At 41.4% G+C, this 23,706-nt stretch overlaps 1 protein-coding gene across 2 annotated transcripts in view; it reads right to left on the bottom strand.

Annotated features, from left to right (window-relative positions):
* Window positions 1-503: 503 nt before the first annotated feature.
* The window catches only part of LOC134869035 (gamma-aminobutyric acid receptor subunit gamma-3), a 47,208-nt gene continuing 24,005 nt past the window's right edge, over window positions 504-23,706 (bottom strand). For both annotated transcript variants that reach the window (XM_063890432.1, XM_063890433.1), the window contains exons 5-10: window positions 21,822-22,042; window positions 17,403-17,485; window positions 13,323-13,460; window positions 11,496-11,648; window positions 7,658-7,857; window positions 504-6,748 (exon numbers count right to left, since the gene is read on the bottom strand). In XM_063890432.1, coding sequence (XP_063746502.1) covers window positions 6,470-6,748; window positions 7,658-7,857; window positions 11,496-11,648; window positions 13,323-13,460; window positions 17,403-17,485; window positions 21,822-22,042 — 1,074 coding nt within the window. In that variant the 3' untranslated portion in view covers window positions 504-6,469. The remainder of the gene's footprint in view (window positions 6,749-7,657; window positions 7,858-11,495; window positions 11,649-13,322; window positions 13,461-17,402; window positions 17,486-21,821; window positions 22,043-23,706) is intronic.

Here is a 23,706-nt window from a genome sequence, read left to right as displayed (position 1 = left end):
TAGCCTCCTTTAGCTTAGCGGTGGTGACCTGAAGTCATGTGACCCTGCTGTAGTTCCTTTATAGCCCAACATTAGCCTCCTTTAGCTTAGCGGTGGAGAAGTGAAGTCATGTGACCCTGCTGTAGTTCCTTTATAGCCCAACATTAGCCTCCTTTAGCTTAGCGGTGGTGACCTGAAGTCATGTGACCCTGCTGTAGTTCCTTTATAGCCCAACATTAGCCTCCTTTAGCTTAGCGGTGGTGACCTGAAGTCATGTGACCCTGCTGTAGTTCCTTTATAGCCCAACATTAGCCTCCTTTAGCTTAGCGGTGGTGACCTGAAGTCATGTGACCCTGCTGTAGTTCCTTTATAGCCCAACATTAGCCTCCTTTAGCTTAGCGGTGGAGAAGTGAAGTCATGTGACCCTGCTGTAGTTCCTTTATAGCCCAACATTAGCCACCTTTAGCTTAGCGGTGGTGACGTGAAGTCATGTGACCGTGCTGTAGTTCCTTTATAGCCCAACATTAGCCTCCTTTAGCTTAGCGGTGTTGACCTGAAGTCATGTGACCGTGCTGTAGTTCCTTTATAGCCCAACATTAGCCTCCTTTAGCTTAGCGGTGGTGACGTGAAGTCATGTGACCGTGCTGTAGTTCCTTTATAGCCCAACGTTAGCTTTGTACTTCAGAAATCGTTAATCAGTGTTAATATGTGGAGGTTATCTTGCTGAATCCAAGTCTCATCCCTGCCCCGCTCTATACAATAGTGGATAACTTGGCAAAAGACAGAAACCATCTTAGAGCACTTCTAGGCTTATTATTTGTTACGTTCACAGTACTTCACTGAACACATGGATCCGTTACCCAAAACACAACCATTTCCTCCAACATGATTCAATCATTTAGAGATTGATCAGAAACAGAAATGTCTTTGGCTTTTTCATCACAACACTGAATGTGCCTTTGAATCAGTGCAGTGTTTGCACTGGGTTTGTCACCAAAACGGCATTAATACTACACACAGAAGAACACAGCTGTCCTTGCAAATGGATTAGCATAGAACAGACTAATATCATGTCTAAGTGTCCGTCCCTCAGAGGCCAGTCTGGAGACACACAATCAAATCCCAGCATGAATCCCTCCCAGTGTTGACTCCCTTTTGCTTTCCCAGTTTCTGCAGAGACAATACTGGGAAATCTGGACAAAAACATGGGGCCAAAACAACAGCAAATATGAGAAGGGAGCGGTGTGGTCTGCAAATTAAGATCTGTAGTGTCAGTTTAAAGGCACATTGAGTTCATTTTGTTCTGGTAATATGTTAATTATGGGGGATTTGTGGATGTTCTTCGTTAACCCTTTAGGTCTAAATCAACACCTGGACACCGCTTCCAATACACACTGAATATTTAACCATGTTACCGCAACCAACATGTGATTTGTGTCCAAAGTAAATCCCTTTACTTTCATGGTGTAAAATAAAGTCTTACACAAAAGAAAATGGGACATGATGAACATTTAAGGACCCTCCGGAGCCACGTTCACAATAACCCTTGACCTTACATGCGATTTAAAGCCTTTACACACTTGGGGGTGACTCAAAATGTTTAATTGAAGTATTGTTTTCGTCTCAAGAACTTTTTCAATATAACAGCGATGTTTCAGTTTCTACGAAAAGGTGGATATTCTTTTTCTTTACAGTTTTTTTACCGTTTTTAAGATGAAATAAAAGCATCAACCCTTTATGTTTTATTTTGCAAAACTGACATATTTTAAACGTACACTGGAGTGAGCAACGGAGACTAGGTGGAGGCGCCACACAATGATCAAACAATCGTACATACTTGGTGCGACGTCGTACAACGGAATAGAAATGATCGTGATGTTGTAACAAGAGGAAACTCAAATTCACCAAATAAATGTCAGTAACTTCGGCGATATGAAGCTCAGCGCACGCCTTAATATTCTGTCCTTCACATATTTCCATCTTGCTCGCTCACGACTCCAAATCACCAATCGGGGGCTTCTCTCCCCAGCTTAACCTATTACTTTCGTCTGTATTCCCACAAGCCAATCACAGCGCATCGTTCAACCTTTAAATCTCCCCTCCTCACAGCTGTCATTTCAGGTGACTCGATGCAGCCCTCCTCCACCCCCTTCCACCTCCTGCTCCTCCGAATCCAAGGTTCACATCAAGCTTAAACCACTCCTCTTCAGACCGACCTCCCTCAATCCCTTCATGCCTCCACCACCACCAGTGTCTAGACCCCAGGGGGGGGGGTTATCAGCTCAGTTTTCCCTCCCGAATGATTCTCCCGCACAACGGGGTCTAATCGCCAAACACCGGAACATTCATCTGTGTATTCTTGGCAATAACTATATATCAAGCTGATTGAAATGTCAATTAACCTCTGACCGACGCTGCTCTGGGATATTGTTGGTCATTATTGATTGGGTTTTGCATCGCTGCCTTTACAGTATGATGGGTTTAGATGTTTTGTATTCGTCAGCCCCCCGGTGTGTAAAGCCTTTACTGAAGAAAAGTATTACTACTATGATATAAGGACCTATCGTGTGTGTTTTTAGACACTATTGCGTGATGATACGGACTGACAGAAGGAGTTCATTCGACAGATTTTAACAGTCAGGGCCTGTTGAAAGATGTGTTGTGAATTGGGATCTCTGCCCTCCCTCTCTCAGTCTAACGAAGGCAAAAAATGTCCCGAAAAAGAGTGTGTTCTTCGAGCTTCAATCCTAACATGGTACTGCTAGAGTTATTGTAAAGTATAGCACCACTCAGAATAACCTTATTGCATCACCCTTCATCTGTCAGCAGAACATCTGGGCTCCACAGAGCAATCAACAATGATCATAACTGGATATAAAACAATATTTCTGTGGCCAAAAACATGCCATACATTTTATTTTATTGTTACAAAGTATGATGACTTATAAAAACGAACACATTGCCAAATAAAACAACTGAAAGGACATTCAGAAGAGCTGCTCTCAGTGATGAACAGGTGCACTGCCGTGTGTGGCTGCATCCATTTTCATTCAGTATCTCGTTGGTCTGCAGGCACAGAAGGCAGGACTTTACACCAATGCTGAACATAAAACCATGAATACAGCATCAACCCTGGCTAAATCCATCCAGTACCAGCTTTACATATATGTATTGTACTCCTTAAGGTGAGACACTTCAGGCTAGAAAACATCCATAATCCACATTTGGTATTTTACTTTACGGACCTTCTCTATTTGTGTCTGCAGATTTCTACTAAATTCACAAAAAGTAAACTTGAGATGATGCCTCATTTGCACATTTAAACATATAAGTAATGAACTGGGGAAACAGTATGGTGATATATTCAGTTAGCTGTTAGTGTGTATAGCATTTTACAATACACATCTTTAATTCAATTCTCCCCAAAACGTTTTTTTCCCTTTCATCTCATTCAAAGAGTTTATTATTACTAAAAACATGGAGGAATTACGTTCTCCCCCCCAGGATTTTCTGATTTATGAAGTGATTCAAAGAGATGTCAAGAATCCCCTTTGTAAGAAACACATGCCAACAAAATGTAAACTGGTAAACTACGAAACAAGTGTACCTTTTTTTTCATATTCGCCTGAAGTGTCTCCCTTTAAGGTCTTTACCTCCCAACTATACTATATATATACACTGCCCGGACAAAAATGTCCCACACTCTATATCCGTTGGACCTCCTTTAGCTTTGATTACGGCACGCATTCTCTGTGGCATCGTTTCCACGAGCTTCTGCAACGTCTCAACATTTACTTCTGTCTTGCATTCATTTTTCTCCAAGATCTTGTATCGATGACGGGAGATTCAGACCACTACGCAAAGTCTCCTCCAGCACATCCCAAAGACTCTCCATCGGGTTCAGGTCTGGACTCTGTGGGGGCCAATCCATGTGCGAAGTGATGTCTCATGCTCCCTGAACCACTCTCTCACAATCTGAGCCCGATGGATCCTGGCATTGTCCTCTTGGAACATGCCCGCTCCATCAGGGAAGAAGAAATCCACTGATGGAATAACCTGGTCCTTCAGTTTATTCAGGGAGTCAGCTGACCTCATTCTTTGGGGACGTTGCTGAACCTAGACCAGACCAACTGCAGCAACCCCAGATCACAGCACTGCCCCCACAGGCTGGGGACCTGTCTTTGGGCCGGGCAGTGTATATTCACAATTTATACTCTATATTCAAACTTGGCTGAACTTAAAAGACTGGGCACATATGTGAAATATTTGGCACATACATAGCAAAGATAAAATAAATAAAAATAAAAAGGGGATATAAAAAGTTCCACTGCCCAAAGCAGTAGCCTTGGCTGAGGTTATAATCAGAGGTAAATATGTATTTAATCTCAGGACTGGGAGGGCTACACTAAGGCAGTTTAACGGTCACTAATGCCACGTTTAAACACGGGAAATCAAATTATAACACAACCATTTGTTATTAGAACTATAACTCTATCCCAGAACGGATTATCTTGATGTTTCACTCTCTATTGCGTGCAAATAAAAGACAAACTGCACTAAAATCAGTGATCCTTACGAGTGAGATTATTATATTCGTGCCTACAGTAAAGTACAAATGAGACACATTACTTTTCATTTGGCCAAGCAGTGTTAGGTGAAGGGGTCGTTGTGAGTTTGACTGAAAGAAAAACACATTTATTGTGTGTTAAGAGCTCTGGTGAGAAGAAGCTGCTCAGCAACCACTAATACAAGGTGAGAATATGTGTTACATCTAGAAAATAACTCCTGGATTAAAGCGGGGCTGCCTTGGTTCCCTGGGAGTTAACCCTCAGAGGCTCTGGCCTGTGAGAAAGCAGTCTTCATGAGAAGCTGCCTCGTTATTTTTACAGCCTCCAAAAACTCCTCAGCATGATGGAAAGAAATATGGGCCAATTTACAGCCACCAATAAACCACTAATTATTATACATTTACTTTAGGAATATCAGAACATTTGTGGGACATAGCTTACTCACTTTTTACTGAGATAATTGAAACCACTCTTGCAGGATAAGGAGCTAGTGCTAGCAGTCTGTTAGCTTATATTAGCATAATGGGAAACAGGCTAACAGCTCGCCTGGCTCTATCCAAAGTTAAACCTTTATCTTATAGGCTAATCTTCATAGAGAGCTGTTTAAATAACACACATATCAACCTCCTAACCGTACATGATCAACCATTTTAACCCCTTCATATACATCTTGGTAACTTTGGAGAGCAAATGTGTTTCCTTCAGACAAACCCAGGCTAGCCGTTAGCCTGTTTTCAGTCTTTGCTTTAGCTAAGCTAACAGGCTGCAGAGTGGCTAAATATTTAACAACACAAAAGTGTTATCAATTTTTTATCAAACAAAGCTATTTCCTTAAATACCCCAAAAATATCGGTGTTCTTAGAAGATACATAGAATTGCCTGTTGCAACCTCAAGTGTTAGCTTGTGGCTAGCATGTTTTCAGTCTTTACATTAGCTAAGGGGGCTGCTAAATAGCCAAATATTTAGCATAAAAACACGAGTTAGCTTTCATTATATCAGCATGAAAGTCAAGATCTTCCCCAAATAACCTAAAAATATTCCCTTTTAAAGAAATGTGTAAACATTTAAAAAAAGGATTGGCCCAAAGCTGTTAGCATGTGGCTACATCAGGGAGATATTTAGAGACACATCTGGATAACATAGGATTGACCTCATACTTGTTTATTATTAGCTAAACTGAGGGGCTGTCGGCTAGCTTAATATCGAGCATAGAGACAGGAGAGTTGGTATCAATTTCCCCGTGAAGAAAGCCAACAAAAGAGAGTTTGCTGGCTAATCGAACTCTCACCTCCCATCCTCTAACATAAAAAGATGCCAATAAAGACATTGAATTCTTTTTGCTGTACGTTTATATTAATGGCTCTCTTCCCTGGGAACCAATGTATTTATTATAGGGCTCTGATAGTGAGGAGGAATGAGTCAGTATGAAGAGATTTGTCATGTGGTTGTTATACAAACGGCTGTTTTATAAATCTGAACAGGGACAGCCACAATCAGTCAAAGCCAGACTCTTCTATTTTTTAAATTATAAATCATTACTCCCTGATTATTCTAGCAGATAGTATCTACCCCCCGGAGGAAGGCACTATGAATGGTCTGAACGTCCTTGGATTTTCATCAACTGGATCTGACTGATGGCTGGATAATAACGTTCCCTACGAGACGAGTCGTCATCCTGATTGAGAAGTTTGGAGTAGCTTCTTTGTCTTCCCATTCGCACAGTCCATCCTGTTCTCCGTCTGTGTTTGGCATATTGAATGGATGTGCCGTATTCTCTCACCTGAAGTCAGAAATCTCTGCAAAGCTGTGGCACACATTCTCTTTTTATCTCCAGGTAGCTGCTTCAGGTATGCGATGTTACCTTTTTATTAACCTTGAATCTCCTCCGTTAAACTCCTGGTGTTGTGAGCCCCTCTGTGTGCTAAAGGTAGAGATAGCCCACCCAGTACACGATGTTGAACAGCAAGAAGGAGGTGGGAAAAAACACACGTGAGTATGCGTCCAGTTCCAGCAGATCGATGTGGAGGTGTCCTCTCCTCCACCCTCCTCCTTTACACTCCTCCAGGCAGCAGAAGAAGCTCTGGCAGTCTTTCCCGTCCAGACACTCGTAGACACAAGCATCCTCGAAGTCCTGCCAGTACAGGGAGTTGTTTAACGCGATGACGGTGTGCGGAGGCCTCACATCCAGCACGGAGTAGTTCTGAGAAAAAGGGGGAAGACTTTCTCAGACTTAAGCTACCTTAATGTGGATTACGGAATGACATGGAAAACATCCAACAACCTAAAGTCATTTTGTATTTCTACTTATTTATTTTGGTTGTTATCCATGTAATGGTGTTTTCATTTTAATATCATTTCTGTTTCTTCATCTTTCTGTTTGTTTTCTTGCAGCATCAGCACTAAGTATTTTCTCCTGTTATTTCATGTATATTTTAAATATAAAAACCCAATAAATAAAGTGTTAAAAAAAGACTGATTTGATTTGCAAATATTTCAAAAATACTTTGGAATATTTGTTGCTATATGTAATTGCTTTGTGAAAATTCAGTAAGGACTTAATTATATGATTTAAAAAATAAATAAATCCTTGCTAATAATTAAATGTAAATAATTAACTACAATTTGAAGTAACCTGGCTGCTTGTCAACTACCCACAATTAATTCTTTTCCATTTGAATGTCATTAGTTAAATTATTTTTAGTGTTGTATTTTATTCTTTTACTTATTTTAAATAAACTGGCATATTTATATATTTTTCTACTGATTTGCTCATTTATTTGACTGTTCATTTCTCTTGTAAGATAGTTTAAAACTAAATAGATTTCTCCAAATATTAATAATGAATAATTTGATGGAATTTAATATTGAATTTATCTTGTAATTTATTTTATATTTTCATTCATGTTGATCTAAAGCTCACTAAGACATGTGTTTTGAGACACTGGGCTATATAAATGGAATTTGACTTGATTTGAAGCTAAACTGTTAGCATGCAAAGCTTTTAGGTAGCTTTTCCAACAGTTAGTGACACCACAACAAAGTATATTTCTACTGCTTCAATATTTCATTTACCGTACAGAAACACATTTCTAACTGTATTCCTACTCACTGTTCTTCTAGGTTCCCTGCAGCGTGGTTTCTGAACGCTGTACGAGTAGAAGTTCAACGTCGCGTACTCCATCAGCGCGGCGAAGACGAACAGGAAGCAGACGGTGACGAAGAGGTCCATGGCGGTGATGTAGGAGACTCTGGGGAGGGACGTCCTGGCCATGCTGCTGAGGGTGGTCATCGTCAGCACCGTGGTGATTCCTGCAGAAGAGGAAACACTCCTCTTAAGACATGCTGATACAGAGTTTGACCCTGTTTATGTGACTCTGAACTGTGTTTGTTCTCTGGGTGACTTTCATTTTACTGAAAAAGCTCGATATGAAACCCTCTTCAGATCCTGCAGTGTTTGTCTGACGATCCTTCATGATCTCTCATTTATTCAATAGCATATTATATGTCTAAGAGAAGAGAAAGCAGGCAACATGAAACTGTTTGTAGAGTGAGTTTAAAGATATGCTCTAAAAGCTAAAGAGGTTTTACATTAAGAAACATTATTTTAGCAGAACATTTTGCCCCACATGTTTGAGCTCTATTTGATATTTGTTTGTCCTTGTTTATTAAGCTCTTTTTTGGGGGGTATTTTGGTGAAGCACATTGTGTTACATATACAGAAGAGAATCAGGGCGATGTGATATCTGATCCAGTAACCTTTACTATATGAAGACTACAGTTTGATTGCTTAAGTATCACTAAATTGTAAGGAGTCCTTGGGTGTCATGAAGAAGCCCTTAATTAAAATGCAGTGTGTGTTCTTTGGATGGGATTCATGTCGAACGTCCAAAAAGACAGTGAAAACTCCACATAGACGGACACCTGTAGTGAATAATGTCCTCAATATGATATAAACATATACTGTAGGGCTATCCATCGCACATTCACTCCAACATCATGATGGGCTCGTTTAAAGTGATTTCAAATCTTAAAATCCCACACCTGTCGTTTCTCCATCCAGTAACCGTAGCACTGAGAAGCTAACGGATCATTTTCTCTCACAGCAGATTTTTTTCTTTGTGCGTCTCAGATTGACAGACGGGAGAGAAACCTCCGTCCTGCAGCGTCTGTGTGTATGATTACATTTTTTTCCCAGCATTGTAGAGGTGTCTATCAAAAAACACAAACATCTGTGACTGTTTCATCCGGGTTCCCATGGCAACAAGCTATTTCAGGTGGACGCTCGCACTTCCTCCAGCCGCAGCTCGCAAACATGATCACACTTACCTTTCATGAATTAACACAAAGGCACTGACAGGAGAAGTAACGTTCTTCCCATTTCCTGTAGTGTCTTACAGGTTTGTGTGCACGTAAATGGTCTGCAAAGGATAAAATCCCTGTGTTCCCTCCAGAGGGAATTTCTCTCCCACAATAAAAACCATTGGACTCCTTTGTTTACTCCAGCAACATAAGTGACATCACTATGGAACACTCACGCTCCTATGGGCTGGCACTCCAACACATTAACGTGATAGGCTAAGGGGGCGGGACATCTCTAAGTGGTTGACCAAATCGCAACAGAGCCGGCCAGCTAACCAATCAGAGCAGACTGGGCTCTGGTTTCAGACAGAGGGTGAAAAGAGATGCTGCAGCACAGGCAGTATGAGAAACATAAAGAGACTCTACATACTGATATACACCTGAACATCAGCAGGAGAGGACTCTTTAAAGTAGAGACACTACATACTGATATACACCTGAACATCAGCAGGAGAGGACTCTTTAAAGTAGAGACTCTACATACTGATATACACCTGAACATCAGCAGGAGAGGACTCTTTAAAGTAGAGACACTACATACTGATATACACCTGAACATCAGCAGGAGAGGACTCTTTAAAGTAGAGACTCTACATACTGATATACACCTGAACATCAGCAGGAGAGGACTCTTTAAAGTAGAGACTCTACATACTGATAAACACCTGAACACAGTTAATGGTGTTCTGCTTTAGACAGAGCAGCAGAGGAGACAGACAGTGTGGCGGCCCTTAGTGAACATATTACATGCTGCTACTCAGAGTCACACATTGATGCAAATGATTCAGAACAATGATACTAAATGTAATTTTCACTTTCAAATAGAATAAATCAATCAGAGGAAAATAGACAAAAGCAATATGAAATGAATTACCTTTTAAAGAGTGATCCACAGGACTGCACAACAAACAGAGAGCATGCACAAGAGAGACAAATCATAAAACAGAAGAAGATTTAATGACTGAAACTAAATGATAAACACATAGTCATGCAGGTGGGAAGTAAGTACTGTGCTTAAGTAGGATTTAGAGATACTTGTACTTTTCATGCTACTTTATACATCTACTTCAATGCATTTATTTGACAACATTAGCGACTTAGCAGGTTCGTTTAATTAATACAAATATAAATCAACAAGTCAATTATGAGGATTAATTATCAATTAAGAAACCTGGCTTCACCCTATTTGGTAATACTGTTTTAATTTAAAAGAGTTTGAAAGGAAGAATTTTACTTTAACAGAACCTTTCTACAATGAGGTATTATGACTATTACTTCAGTAATATATCCCAGGACTTCTTCCACCGCTGATGTAGATAAATGAAAGGGACAGAAGCACTTTCAAAGAAAAACACGACTCAAGAGTGCAAATGGAAAGCTATGAGAACAGCCTTGACATGAGGTCTGCATCAGTACTTCCTTTTATCTTTATCAGCTGAAGTTTAAAGCAATGTTCCAGACATAGAGCTAAAGTGGGGACAGGATAAATGTATTTATACATGAAGAGAGACTTCTGAGAGCTGCAGATAGACTGATAGAGCTGCAGAGAGACATATAGAGCTGCAGATAGACTGATAGAGCTGCAGAGAGACGTATAGAGCTGCAGATAGAATAATAGAGCTGCAGAGAGACATATAGAGCTGCAGAGAGACGTATAGAGCTGCAGAGACTAATAGAACTGCAGAGACTAATAGAGCTGCAGAGAGACTAATAGAGCTGCAGAGAGACATATAGAGCTGCAGATAGACTGATAGAGCTGCAGAGAGACGTATAGAGCTGCAGAGAGACTAATAGAGCTGCAGAGAGACGTATGGAGCTGCAGAGAGACTAATAGAGCTGCAGAGACTAATAGAGCTGCAGAGAGACTAATAGAGCTGCAGAGACTAATAGAGCTGCAGAGAGACTAATAGAGCTGCAGAGACGTATAGAGCTGCAGAGAGACGTATAGAGCTGCAGAGAGACGTATAGAGCTGCAGAGAGATGTATAGAGCTGCAGAGAGATGTATAGAGCTGCAGAGAGACATATAGAGCTGCAGAGAACTAATAGAGCTGCAGAGATGTATAGAGCTGCAGAGAGACGTATAGAGCTGCAGAGAGACGTATAGAGCTGCAGAGAGACTAATAGAGCTGCAGAGAGACTAATAGAGCTGCAGAGAGACTAATAGAGCCGCAGAGAGACATATAGAGCTGCAGAGAGGCTAATAGAGCCGCAGAGAGACACATAGAGCTGCAGAGAGGCTAATAGAGCTGCAGAGACACATATAGAGCTGCAGAGAGGCTAATAGAGCTGCAAAGAGACTAATAGAGCTGCAGAGAGATACATAGAGCTGCAGAGAGGCTAATAGAGCTGCAAAGAGACTAATAGAGCTGCAGAGAGACACATAGAGCTGCAAAGAGACTAATAGAGCTGCAGAGAGGCTAATAGAGCTGCAGAGAGACTAATAGAGCTGCACAGAGACACATAGAGCTGCAGAGAGACATATAGAGCCGCAGAGAGACTGATAGAGCCGCGGAGAGGCGTATAGAGCTGAAGAGAGACTAATAGAGCTGCAGAGAGAGGTATACAGCTGCAGAACGAACGCAGGTACCTAAAGCGGTCCTGGCTGGAGTGGCATCCTTCTTGATCCAAAAGGAGACCCAGGACAGGACCACGGTGAGGATGCAGGGGATGTAGGTCTGGATGGTGAAGTATCCCATCCTTCTGCTCAGGTCAAAGTACACGGTCATCAGCACATAGTCACCTGTTTTATAAAAACAACACAACATGATCAGAAACTTTACATTAAAACACACACACCTGGAGTCACTGTGACATATACACACATCACCAGACATAGGTAGAGAAATTGTAGGGATAAAGGTTAGACCAAAATAACTCTGACACATTTGGGTTAAGGACTTCTGAAGGTCTTGCATCTAATAAGACAAAAGGGAGAGGCAAGGCAGGTTTTTTATTTTAAAGAAAGTACAAGTCTTAATGATGAATATATCTGTTAATAAAGACTTTAGAGTGTCCCCATAATAAGTGCTAATGAAGCAGGAAGGATGAGTCAGCTCTTTTCAGCTTCCTATTGGAGAGTCTCTTATCAGTGCTTCCTCTCTGCAGCCAATATCACTTATTAGTACTTGAAGGGAATGTAACTTTATTAAGATCTATTTAATTTAAATTATCAGATTGATAGAAAATAAGTCTGCAAGGAAGCCTTCTCACACTTTGGCAATTTAGTTTCCAAGTGTGGTTGGTTTCGAGGACACATTTGACACCTGTAGTCCTTTAATTCTTAAAGGTTTGATGACTTTGCATTACATTTTCTGCCTATGCACATTTTGGGCAATTTGCACAGTTAGCATAAGTTGCGTTCATTAGCATTAAAGCCTATGTTGACAATATCAGAAAGATGGCTTCGGCCGGTTTGGACAATTTTCGAGTCCAATCCAACCAATCCAGAGTCGCCTTAATCTTCAAAATGGACCCAAAATGGACCAGAGGATCATCATCATATGGACATTTTCTGGTTAAATCTGCCATTATTGATCTGGAAAATGTCAGAAATGGACTCAGCATCCTCAATAACCTCTAAAATCACTTCAGAATTGTCCAAATCGGCCAAGCCATTATATTGTCCCCATAGGCAATATTGGTAATTATTGGTAATTATTGGTAATTAATGCCATTTGTGCAAATTTCCCAACATATGCAAGTTAGCATCCGGCAGTTTCTATGTGCTGGGGACCCCTACTATACATTTCTAACCTAAAACTTTGGGGTTCTCAACATTTCCAGGTTGACAACAGGACTGTATGAGCTGGCAACTACAATATATAGTTGACAGTTGTCAGCGTACAGGCAGACAGGAAGTGAGTGTTGGTTCGGATAGACATGCCTCAAAGGTCCTTATTGAACCAGCCACGTTGCTTGGTCACAGGGCATTCTGCCCCCAGCACGGTAGTCTTTATACCACCTGTTTCTTTACGTGGAACAGTCATGCATTAACAGCTCTCTTAGAGGATATGTCAGCAAAACAGTCTGCAAGAAAATGATATGCAATGCAAATTCAAATGGTTTAAAAACACATTGAATGCAGCAGAAGAAAACACAGATAGACTTAGAGGTAGTGCTTAACAGTGATACCTGTTGATGTGTAAGAATGCAGGCAGACAGTTTGTGTGCAGAGTAAAAGAGGCCGAATGCAATCTTGGAACCTATCAGCTGCCCACAATGTAGGGTTTTAGTAGCTTAACGTTAGCAAAACTAGCCACTTCATAAAGACGTCTTGGCCTGGATAACATCCGGCTAAACTGGATCACCCACAGGACCCCAGAAAGGAGTCACTGTTAGACCGAGGGGTGCTGAGGTTGCAGTTGATGTGACAAAAGACTTATCAGGTATTCCACTGATCCGATCCACTCCCTACCTGCTGTCGTCTGTATGACGTCCGTCGTGTTCCTCAGACCCATGAAGTCAAACTGGTAGAGCCTCCAGGACTTCTGGTCCGTCGCCTCCACAGAGTTCTTCCTCCACTTGTAGATCATCTCATCTCGAGGGTATCCGTCTGGAATTACACACACAGCGTGAGTGTTTGACCCCCAGCGATTCATCCTAATGATGGATCTGCTGTTCAGACACACCTGCAGCCGGCGGAGCAACATTAGTCTTTAGCTGCTAATGAAAGACTGTCTTCATGAGGACAGAAAGGCAGATTAAATCGAGGCTTTGGTTCAACGATGCACTGAACCCATCCCGACGGCGCCTGACCTTCACATGGTGTGCACAAATATGAGGAGTGTTTCAACAATCAATCAAACGAGGTTAATGATGTGAGATGAATCCATTTCTGCTTTGGTGTTTGGCCTGGACTTTATTTAACAGACAGGTAATTATATTCAGTAGAAAAGCTAACAAAATGAAGATCTTGCCTGATAGCAGTTTGATGTAAAAGGGATTTAACTAACGAGAACATTAGAGGAGGGAATGTTTCCCAAATTACTTATTGTTACATGTCTGATGAAGAAATGCAATTAACATTTGACACAACTCTCACTGGCTTAAGATGATGCCATTAAAAATGCTTATACTGCGACTAAAATTCACAGTAAAAGCATCATGTTGAATCTTGAATGAATGGCAGAAAACTGCATTAAACAAACCCCAAATTATAGGTTCAATATAACATAGCAGGTTATAGCCTCGAGCTAATAGTTGCTAAATGAAACGTACTATTTATTGTCCTGATTATCGACTTACGTCAATAACATCTTTATGTTTTATGAAGTATTTATTTGGCTTAGTACTTCCATGGTTTCAGTAGACCAGGAGTCATTTCTCTGTAACGTTAAGCTGCTGCTGACTCGTTAACCCACGCGATTATTTCATTTCAGGTTGCTGGAGTGGAGTCCAATTTCCGGCAATTTCATATTAATAGTTATTTTTCTAAGATCAAGATAATCCTTTTTATTGGATTTTTCTGCTAAAACTTGGCCACACCGTCACCGTGGCACAGTTTTCTTTTAAATAGAAACCTTGTCAAACTTTTGCTGCTCCTACACATTGCTCGTGATAGGCTAAGGGGGCGGGACATCTCTAAGTGGTTGATCAATCACAACAGAGCCGGCCAGCTAGCCAATCAGAGCAGACTGGGCTCTGGTTTCAGACAGAGGGTGAAAAGAACATCAACAGGAGAGGACTCTTTAAAGTAGAGACGCTACATACTGATATACACCTGAACATCAACAGGAGAGGACTCTTTAAAGTAGAGACCCTACATACTGATATACACCTGAACATCAGCAGGAGAGGACTCTTTAAAGTAGAGACTCTACATACTGATATACACCTGAACATCAGCAGGAGAGGACTCTTTAAAGTAGAGACACTACATACTGATATACACCTGAACATCAGCAGGAGAGGACTCTTTAAAGTAGAGACCCTACATACTGATATACACCTGAACATCAGCAGGAGAGGACTCTTTAAAGTAGAGACTCTACATACTGATATACACCTGAACATCAGCAGGAGAGGACTCTTTAAAGTAGAGACACTACATACTGACATACACCTGAACATCAGCAGGAGAGGACTCTTTAAAGTAGAGACTCTACATACTGATATACACCTGAACATCAGCAGGAGAGGACTCTTTAAAGTAGAGACTCTACATACTGATATACACCTGAACATCAGCAGGAGAGGACTCTTTAAAGTAGAGACTCTACATACTGATATACACCTGAACATCAGCAGGAGAGGACTCTTTAAAGTAGAGACTCTACATACTGATACACACCTGAACATCAGCAGGAGAGGACTCTTTAAAGTAGAGACACTACATACTGATATACACCTGAACATCAGCAGGAGAGGACTCTTTAAAGTAGAGACACTACATACTGATATACACCTGAACATCAGCAGGAGAGGACTCTTTAAAGTAGAGACGCTACATACTGATATACACCTGAACATCAGCAGGAGAGGACTCTTTAAAGTAGAGACACTACATACTGATATACACCTGAACATCAGCAGGAGAGGACTCTTTAAAGTAGAGATGCTACATACTGATATACACCTGAACATCAGCAGGAGAGGACTCTTTAAAGTAGAGACACTACATACTGATATACACCTGAACATCAGCAGGAGAGGACTCTTTAAAGTAGAGACTCTACATACTGATATACACCTGAACATCAGCAGGAGAGGACTCTTTAAAGTAGAGACTCTACATACTGATATACACCTGAACATCAGCAGGAGAGGACTCTTTAAAGTAGAGACACTACATACTGATATACACCTGAACATCAGCAGGAGAGGACTCTTTAAAGTAGAGACGCTACATACTGATATACACCTGAACATCAGCAGGAGAGGACTCTTTAAAGTAGAGACTCTACATACTGATATACACCTGAACATCAGCAGGAGAGGACTCTTTAAAGTAGAGACGCTACATACTGATATACACCTGAACATTAGTTTTAAATATTAAATATGCATCAGGATAATTATAAACAATGATCGATGTGAAAGGGAAATAGAATACCGACATACCTTTAAGTTACTGCTCTACACTTTCACCAGTTGGAATGAGTGTGTTGAGAGTAAAACCAAAACCAAAAGCTAAAAGAAGCCAAAGCGCTGAGAGGAGCTGAGGCAATGTGTGTGATACTTACTCAGTACTCCGTTAATTAAATCAATCCCAGAGGCGTGATGGCTTTAAAGATGAGCAAATCTCCCTTAATCAGAAAAACAGGGACGTCGGCATGGAAACGGTTGTAATGCCTGCAGATGTCCTCAGGTAAGGAAATGGGTTTAATGGATCCCAGCGGGAAGGGCCCACACGCAGATGAGGCGCAGCAGCGAGCCTTAAGCTCTAATAAGCCGCACAAGGTCTTCTCACAATAAAGACTCCTGATAACGGATCGCTGCGAGACCACTACCGATCCACCGCACATCCGCCACCACTCAAAAGCTTTACTGTCGTATGCTCCATAAGTACCGAGTTTTTGACCAAGGCTCCTCCAACAATGCAACACACTGAACCCAAAACATAAAAGGAAATACAATAGTGCAAGAGACTGAGAGGTGCAAGTACGATGCAGGAATGAGCAAGAAACACAAATATAAAATAGATCAAATCGAGCACAGAGTATTAAAATGAAATAATGTACAATAGAATAAGTTTAAGGCTCCAAAACAAATCAACATACAATATACTTAAAGCATAAAATGAAAAAAATAAAACGATAAATATTATATTTCTTATTATTGAAATTAAATCACTTCCAAAAAAATGGAGTAAATATGAAATTAAAGAACTTAACTCATATTAAAAATGTTCATCGTTGTCCACAGCTGACGTTAAATCGACCGGACTTCTTTCTGCGTATTGATACGACTGCACATACTGTAGTCCCAGGATCAGAGCATCAGAACCAGACCTCTAGAACGTCCAATTCGACCGATCAAAAATCCTAAAACTAAACTGAGCTGTGTAATAATAATACCTAACGTACACGCTTGTGTTGCATGGTGTTCCCTGAGCCCCCGTAGACTGAAACACCTTATATTTAAAAGGATATTCTTGGTGCTCTTCCTCCTCATCTAAGGATCTACATACACCGAAAATGCACAGGATCTCATCGGCTTCCCTCTGAGGACTTGTTTCTTCTCACAGGAACTCAGAGAGCTGGTTTCTTTAAGCAGACTCAAAGAGACTCTCAATGACTTTGAAGCCGCTGTGTCTGAAATGCTTGGCTGAACTTCTAATCTCAATGAAAGCTATCCTGCTAAAATAAAGGTAACACAAACAGATAAAAGGAAAGTCCCGTGGCCATAATAGTCATTAAGCCACTAAATAAAATCGATGTGTTCTACACCCAGCACATTTACTTGGAGGGGGCCACGAGCCAAACGAATAAACCCAAATAAGCAGCCGATGAATACAGAAGAGAATGTGGTAATGTGTCACTTGAGGCGTACTCACAGCTGGAGAAGACGAGCGGACAGGAGTGCTCGTCCATCGGGAAGTTGTGCAGCTGCAGCTGACACTCTGCGTTTATCGTCAGCCTGGAAGAAAAAACAACACCACCAGTTTGTGAGGTTTGATTCCCCTCTCCTGCGTTCTATAGGTTGTGTGCATGTGAATGGTCTGCAGAGGCTAAAATCCCAGTGTTTCCCTCCAACACACTCACAAACAAACGCCTCCATTGGACTCCTTTGTTTACTTCAGGATAGTGATGGAGTCGAGACCGCCTTAACGAGACCAAGACACTACCAAGACCGGGGGGGGGGGGGGGGGGGGGGGGGGGGGGGGGGGGGGGGGGGGGGGGGGGGGGGGGACATTTTCATGAATTTACAAAACCCCCCCCCGGATGCTCTGGACAGGACGTAAAAATCCCTTCCAGATTGGTGATGTCCGAGTTCGAGTCCGAGACCGAGACCTAGACCACGTAAAAGTGGTCTCGAGACCGGTACTACAACACTACTTCAGGAACATAGTGACGTCACTTGGTATCACTCAGGCTCCTATTGGCTGGTGGTCCAACACATTGTAAGTGATGGCTAAGGGGCGGGACATTTCTAAGCGGTTGACCAATCGCAAGAGAGCTGGTCAGCTAACCAACGAAATCACAGAGAGAAATGACTCATTTGAATTAGTGTAGTATTTATTCTTTACGGGTTTTTTTCAAACATTTTTTTAACTTAATTTAAAAAATTGCTTCATTATATATTTAATAATAGTTGATACGTTTTCATATGTGCTCATTTTTCTCCCTGGTTACTTCTCATACTGTGTCTAGGTATCAAAGCCTTTAAACTTTCCACTTTTAAATTCTGATATGCTGCACATCTTATTTTCAGGAGCAATTTTTCAAATTCTTTAAGCTGTTTTTCATATATTTCAAAAAGTTTGTGTGTTTTATTATATATATTTGTGCTCAGTTTTTTAAAACAAATGAATTCCTTCCTAGTAACATCGTAATCCTGCTGATGAGGGAATACAAGGAATGGTTTTTGTATCCTGATTGCGTAATCCTGTTACATGTAATCCAAGTAATTGCAGTATGTCAGACTGACAGCCTACACACACACACACACACACACACACACACACACACACACACACACACACACACACACACACACACACACACACACACACACACACACACACACACACACACACACACACACACACACACACACACACACACACACACACACACACACACACACACACACACACACACACACACACACACACACACACACACACACACACACACACACACACACACACACCAGCTGTATTGTTTGGAAACAATGTGACATTATATATCTAGGCTTTCTTTTCACTGCTCTGCTTCCATTATACCTGCACTATGAGGTTGTATTAACAAGCTTCTTAGAAAACAGCCCACAGCAATTATCCTGTGCAGATTCAGGGGGAGTGTGTGTGTGTGTGTGTGTGTGTGTGTGATGTAGCTAAAGGCCAGACGTCCCATAAGACCAGAGAAACCTGTGGATGTAATTATGCAGCCAGTGCGTTGTTGACCTTCAATTAAAAAGCAGTTAGAGAACGCAACGTTACATCTCTTATCTGAACGGGAACAGAGGACGGAAGCATTAAGGCGTCCCTGACCTCTTTACACAAGATGGAATCAAACGATGAGCTTCGAGATTCAAGAGCTCGTGTTTCCTCTATAAACCAATCAGCTTTTAAAAAAAACGTACGTTGTGGACCTCGTTCTGGTGGTTAAACCAGGGGTTAACCTTTCCTTCGAAGAGGCCCTATTATGCTTTTTGTGTGTTCCCTTTCATGTAGTGTTTTCTATATGTTTTAGTGCATGTAAATGGTCTGCAAAGGCTAAAATCCCTGTGTTCTATCCAGAGGGAGTTTCTCTTCCACACAGAACAGGTCCTCTTTAATGGTTTTGTCCCCATGAGATAAAGTCCAATATAAGAGTAATTAGCACACAGTATCAACATTCGTTCCAATAGCCCACAAGGCAGGAAAAATTAACTCAGCACAGTCAATTCAGAGCGATCTTTGAACCTCATTAAAGCGTGCTATCTGGACAATGCAATGCCTGTGGGAGAGGCGAGGGTATCACAAAATGTCATCTCTGTTTCAGCGACCAAAGCCAATACACATTTAATACCCGATGACATTTCATTGTCTTTCTCTCATGCCACCAACGGAAATTACTCTGCAAAGTTTCCAATGCCAGAATAAATACCAATAAGGCTGCATGAGGAAGATTGTAGCTTCTGACTTGTTCATAGAAACCTTTTGTTTGTGCTGAAATGTTTTGGATATTTAAACATATTGTCGGGTCAAATACAGTGTTTTATGGAGCCTGCTCGTCAGAATTAGACTGAATGAGTAAAAGGAACTACAGCACGGTCACAGGACTTCACGTCTCCACCGCTAAGCTAAAGGAGGCTAATGTTGGGCTATAAAGGAACTACAGCACGGTCACATGACTTCACGTCACCACCGCTAAGCTAAAGGCGGCTAATGTTGGGCTATAAAGGAACTACAGCACGGTCACATGACTTCACGTCACCACCGCTAAGCTAAAGGAGGCTAATGTTGGGCTATAAAGGAACTACAGCACGGTCACATGACTTCACATCACCACCGCTAAGCTAAAGGAGGCTAATGTTGGGCTATAAAGGAACTACAGCACGGTCACATGACTTCACGTCACCACCGCTAAGCTAAAGGAGGCTAATGTTGGGCTATAGAGGAACTACAGCACGGTCACATGACTTCACGTCTCCACCGCTAAGCTAAAGGCGGCTAATGTTGGGCTATAAAGGAACTACAGCATGGTCACATGACTTCACGTCACCACCGCTAAGCTAAAGGCGGCTAATGTTGGGCTATAAAGGAACTACAGCACGGTCACATGACTTCACGTCACCACCGCTAAGCTAAAGGCGGCTAATGTTGGGCTATAAAGGAACTACAGCACGGTCACATGACTTCACGTCTCCACCGCTAAGCTAAAGGCGGCTAATGTTGGGCTATAAAGGAACTACAGCACGGTCACATGACTTCACATCTCCACCGCTAAGCTAAAGGCGGCTAATGTTGGGCTATAAAGGAACTACGGCACAGTCACATGACTTCACGTGTATAAAATAAATGATAACCGCAGAGTTGGATAATAGTGCTGCAAATACCTCTACCTTTCACACGTACAATATCAACTACTGAACCTCTGAAAAGTCCTTAAACGTGATCAGTAATTCTGGAAATGTCTCACAACGTAAGACCAGTGCCAGGAGGATGAAGGGCAGCGTGGAGCCGGTTGTCACTGAAGCAGCCGTTTAAAATAATGTCACGGCTCTAATTACAAAGAGAGCTTCAGGGCAGGAGGGTAGAGCCGTTGAAGAGTTTAAAAGCAGCCAATTTGCACTTACCATCGCAAATGACACTGGTTAATGGTTTTCATGTTCTTACTGGAGCATGTTGGCATCCCAGGATGTTGCAAATATGTCTTATCTCTGCAATAGAGACTCATGGGTCGATTGATAAGTGTTTTGATTCCCAACGGCAGGTTTAAATGGTCTGACTGCACAGAAAACATGGAGATTCAGGGCTGTTTTTATATGAAAGAGGCTACAGACAATAACATACTGAAACCCTAACCATAATGATGCATTCATTGAAATACATTACTGAGTGAACAGGAACTTCTGGAGCCCAAAACCATTCTGAAGAGTAAAAACGATGTAGTAAATGATATTTAAAGGATGAGTTTTCGCAGAAAGACTAAAGGAAGTAAAACTCTTTAAGTCTTTTGTACAAACTGTTCATACAAAGACTCTGCAAACATGGGGAAATGAATAGGTCTGAAACCCTTTTCAGTAGCTCATAAATGGACAAATATCCATAATATTTTGACTCATTTGTGTCAGACAGAGACAAAAAATGTTCTTTCTGCAACTTCTGACGTGTGATGATTTGTAGAATAGTAAATTGAACATCTTTAGTCACCTTGAGCTTTGGAAAACTGATGAGCAACACCATAATCAATAGAGCTTAATACAGCGCAGGTATAAAGCAGCATGAGGTTTATTTACACCGTATTGTACTCCTACAGTTTGTGCAGCTGCTGATTTGGACTCTGTAAGGTCTTCTAAAGACTCTTCTTCCCGAATGAAATGCTTGATCTGCGTCCAAGTACTAAATACATCTTAAAGTAGGGCCAACCCGGTGTCCTAAACTACAGTAACCTCCATTTCTTCATCATTCAGCAGTAGAACAGTTGCAACTCAATTGCCAACATATGCAAAAGCTCCAACGGTACATTGCAAATCTTGACCTGAAACCCTTTACTTTCACTTTACCAGGAACCAATTAGCCAATTAATAACTTAAATCCATTTACCTCAGGGTGTAGAGTATCTTCCCGTCGTTCCATATCCGGAGCAGCTGGTTGGGCATTGTGATCCAGTGGGAGTCTGCGGTCTTGGAGTTTCTGAAGATGGTGTCGGGAAGCCAAATCATTCCAACCATGTTGCTGTTCAGAGTCAGTTTCTTCATGGTGCTGTTGTATCTGAGGCGGCTGTCCGTCCACGTCTGGGCGAAGATGATGTCGATTTGGTATTCCTGAGAGAGCAAATCAAAAGACTTTAAGAGCACGATTAATGCGTTCCCTTATATTTGCTGTCTTTATAGTTGCGTTGATTAACAATTTACATTACATTGTTAACAGACACGTGTTGACAGTGTCTGTTAATTGATTTCTGTGCCTCGGGACTGCAGATAGAAATCAGCTTAAAACTCAAATCTGACATCAATTATTTTTTTCTTTTCTGAGAGAAATGTTGGTTTTGAAGTTTGTCCAGTAAAACATGAACTGAGGGAGCAGCTTCACCAGATAAATAGACTTTTCATTTTGAGATGACACACACTTTATAGAAGGATAAAAGAATTCACTGGACACGCCTCACCTCACAGCTAAGCTTGAGTGCTAACAGTAGCATTTCAGAATCAGATTACCTGTATTCGTGCCACAGAGGGGAAGTTTACAATCATTGCAGCAAAGAACCAAAGACAGCTTAATATCTCTCAAGAAGCATGCATAAAAGCATTAAAGATAACATTTTAATAACTATAAATTACACGATTTACAAGATGCATATCCAGAAGCAATAACAGATAAGCCAGGTGAAAGTATAAAAGGGGGTAGTATAAAAGGCACAGCTATTTACGGTATATATACATTGCATATAAGTCATTGAGTGATACAGTGTTTTTTATACAGTATATACTGTATGTGAGTGGTGGTTGTAAAGTCATGTTGATCACACACACTTCCCAGGAGTCAATGTACATTCTGAACACACATCCAGGAGTAGCTGCACTCAGACACATGAACTGTCCCATACAATCACCTGAGGGTAAACACATAAAGGAGAGTGTGTGCTTCATAGATTCACAGTGTGTTGCCCTTACACATACTGTAAATAATGAAACACGTATAAGTATATGTGACGCTGCCGATCGGAGGCGGGGCTTATGCAAAACTGGACCTAAAGCTCATGAACCCCAAAGTGGTAAGAATGAATTCCCAACTGTTGAAATGGGACCATCTGAAGAGCACCTGAATGGCCTTGATGGAGGTCTACTGTCTCAGATTGCCAGGTGGTTGTAATTAAAGACTAGTCCTTACTTTGGAACTTCTCCGGTGCTCGGTGGGGCATCAACTGGCTCAGAGAAATCTCTTCAGCAACAGTTGAGTTTCTTAGGGTCCCTCAATACAGATTTGCAATACAATGAAATTAATAATAGTCTCCATCCTCCACCGCCTGGAATAAATGTGACCTTTTATCAAGTCTCAGCACCAGTTCACATAGCTTCCCAATTAGGATGAAGGCTGTAATCAGGAGAAGCACTGGGGGCTCGTGACCTTTAATGGCTTTAAGGAAATGAAACACTATGCAGCATCTAATGACCGGGGGGAAAAGTGCTGAAAATGAAATAAATAGAAATCAATTCAGCTGGAGAAATCACATCTGGACATGAATCAGGAGATCTGGGTTGGGATCATTTAAGATATAAACATGTGTAATATGTTATGATAGAAAGACATTTGCTGTAAGAGAATCGATCACTCCCCCCCCCCCCCCCTGCAGATGCTTTCAGCCACTTTGCTGAGAACAGAATAGGTCTTTCACCTCAGCCGCCTCAGAGGAGCTGCTATATTAAGCTCACTGATGTAGAGGTTCTGTGTATACACTCTCAGTGAAATCACAGCTGCACAGTGGGAA

The sequence above is a fragment of the Eleginops maclovinus genome, chromosome 9 (assembly GCF_036324505.1).
Source record: "Eleginops maclovinus isolate JMC-PN-2008 ecotype Puerto Natales chromosome 9, JC_Emac_rtc_rv5, whole genome shotgun sequence".
In the NCBI taxonomy this organism is placed as follows: domain Eukaryota; kingdom Metazoa; phylum Chordata; class Actinopteri; order Perciformes; family Eleginopidae; genus Eleginops; species Eleginops maclovinus.
This window is presented reverse-complemented; position numbering and strand designations above follow the sequence as displayed.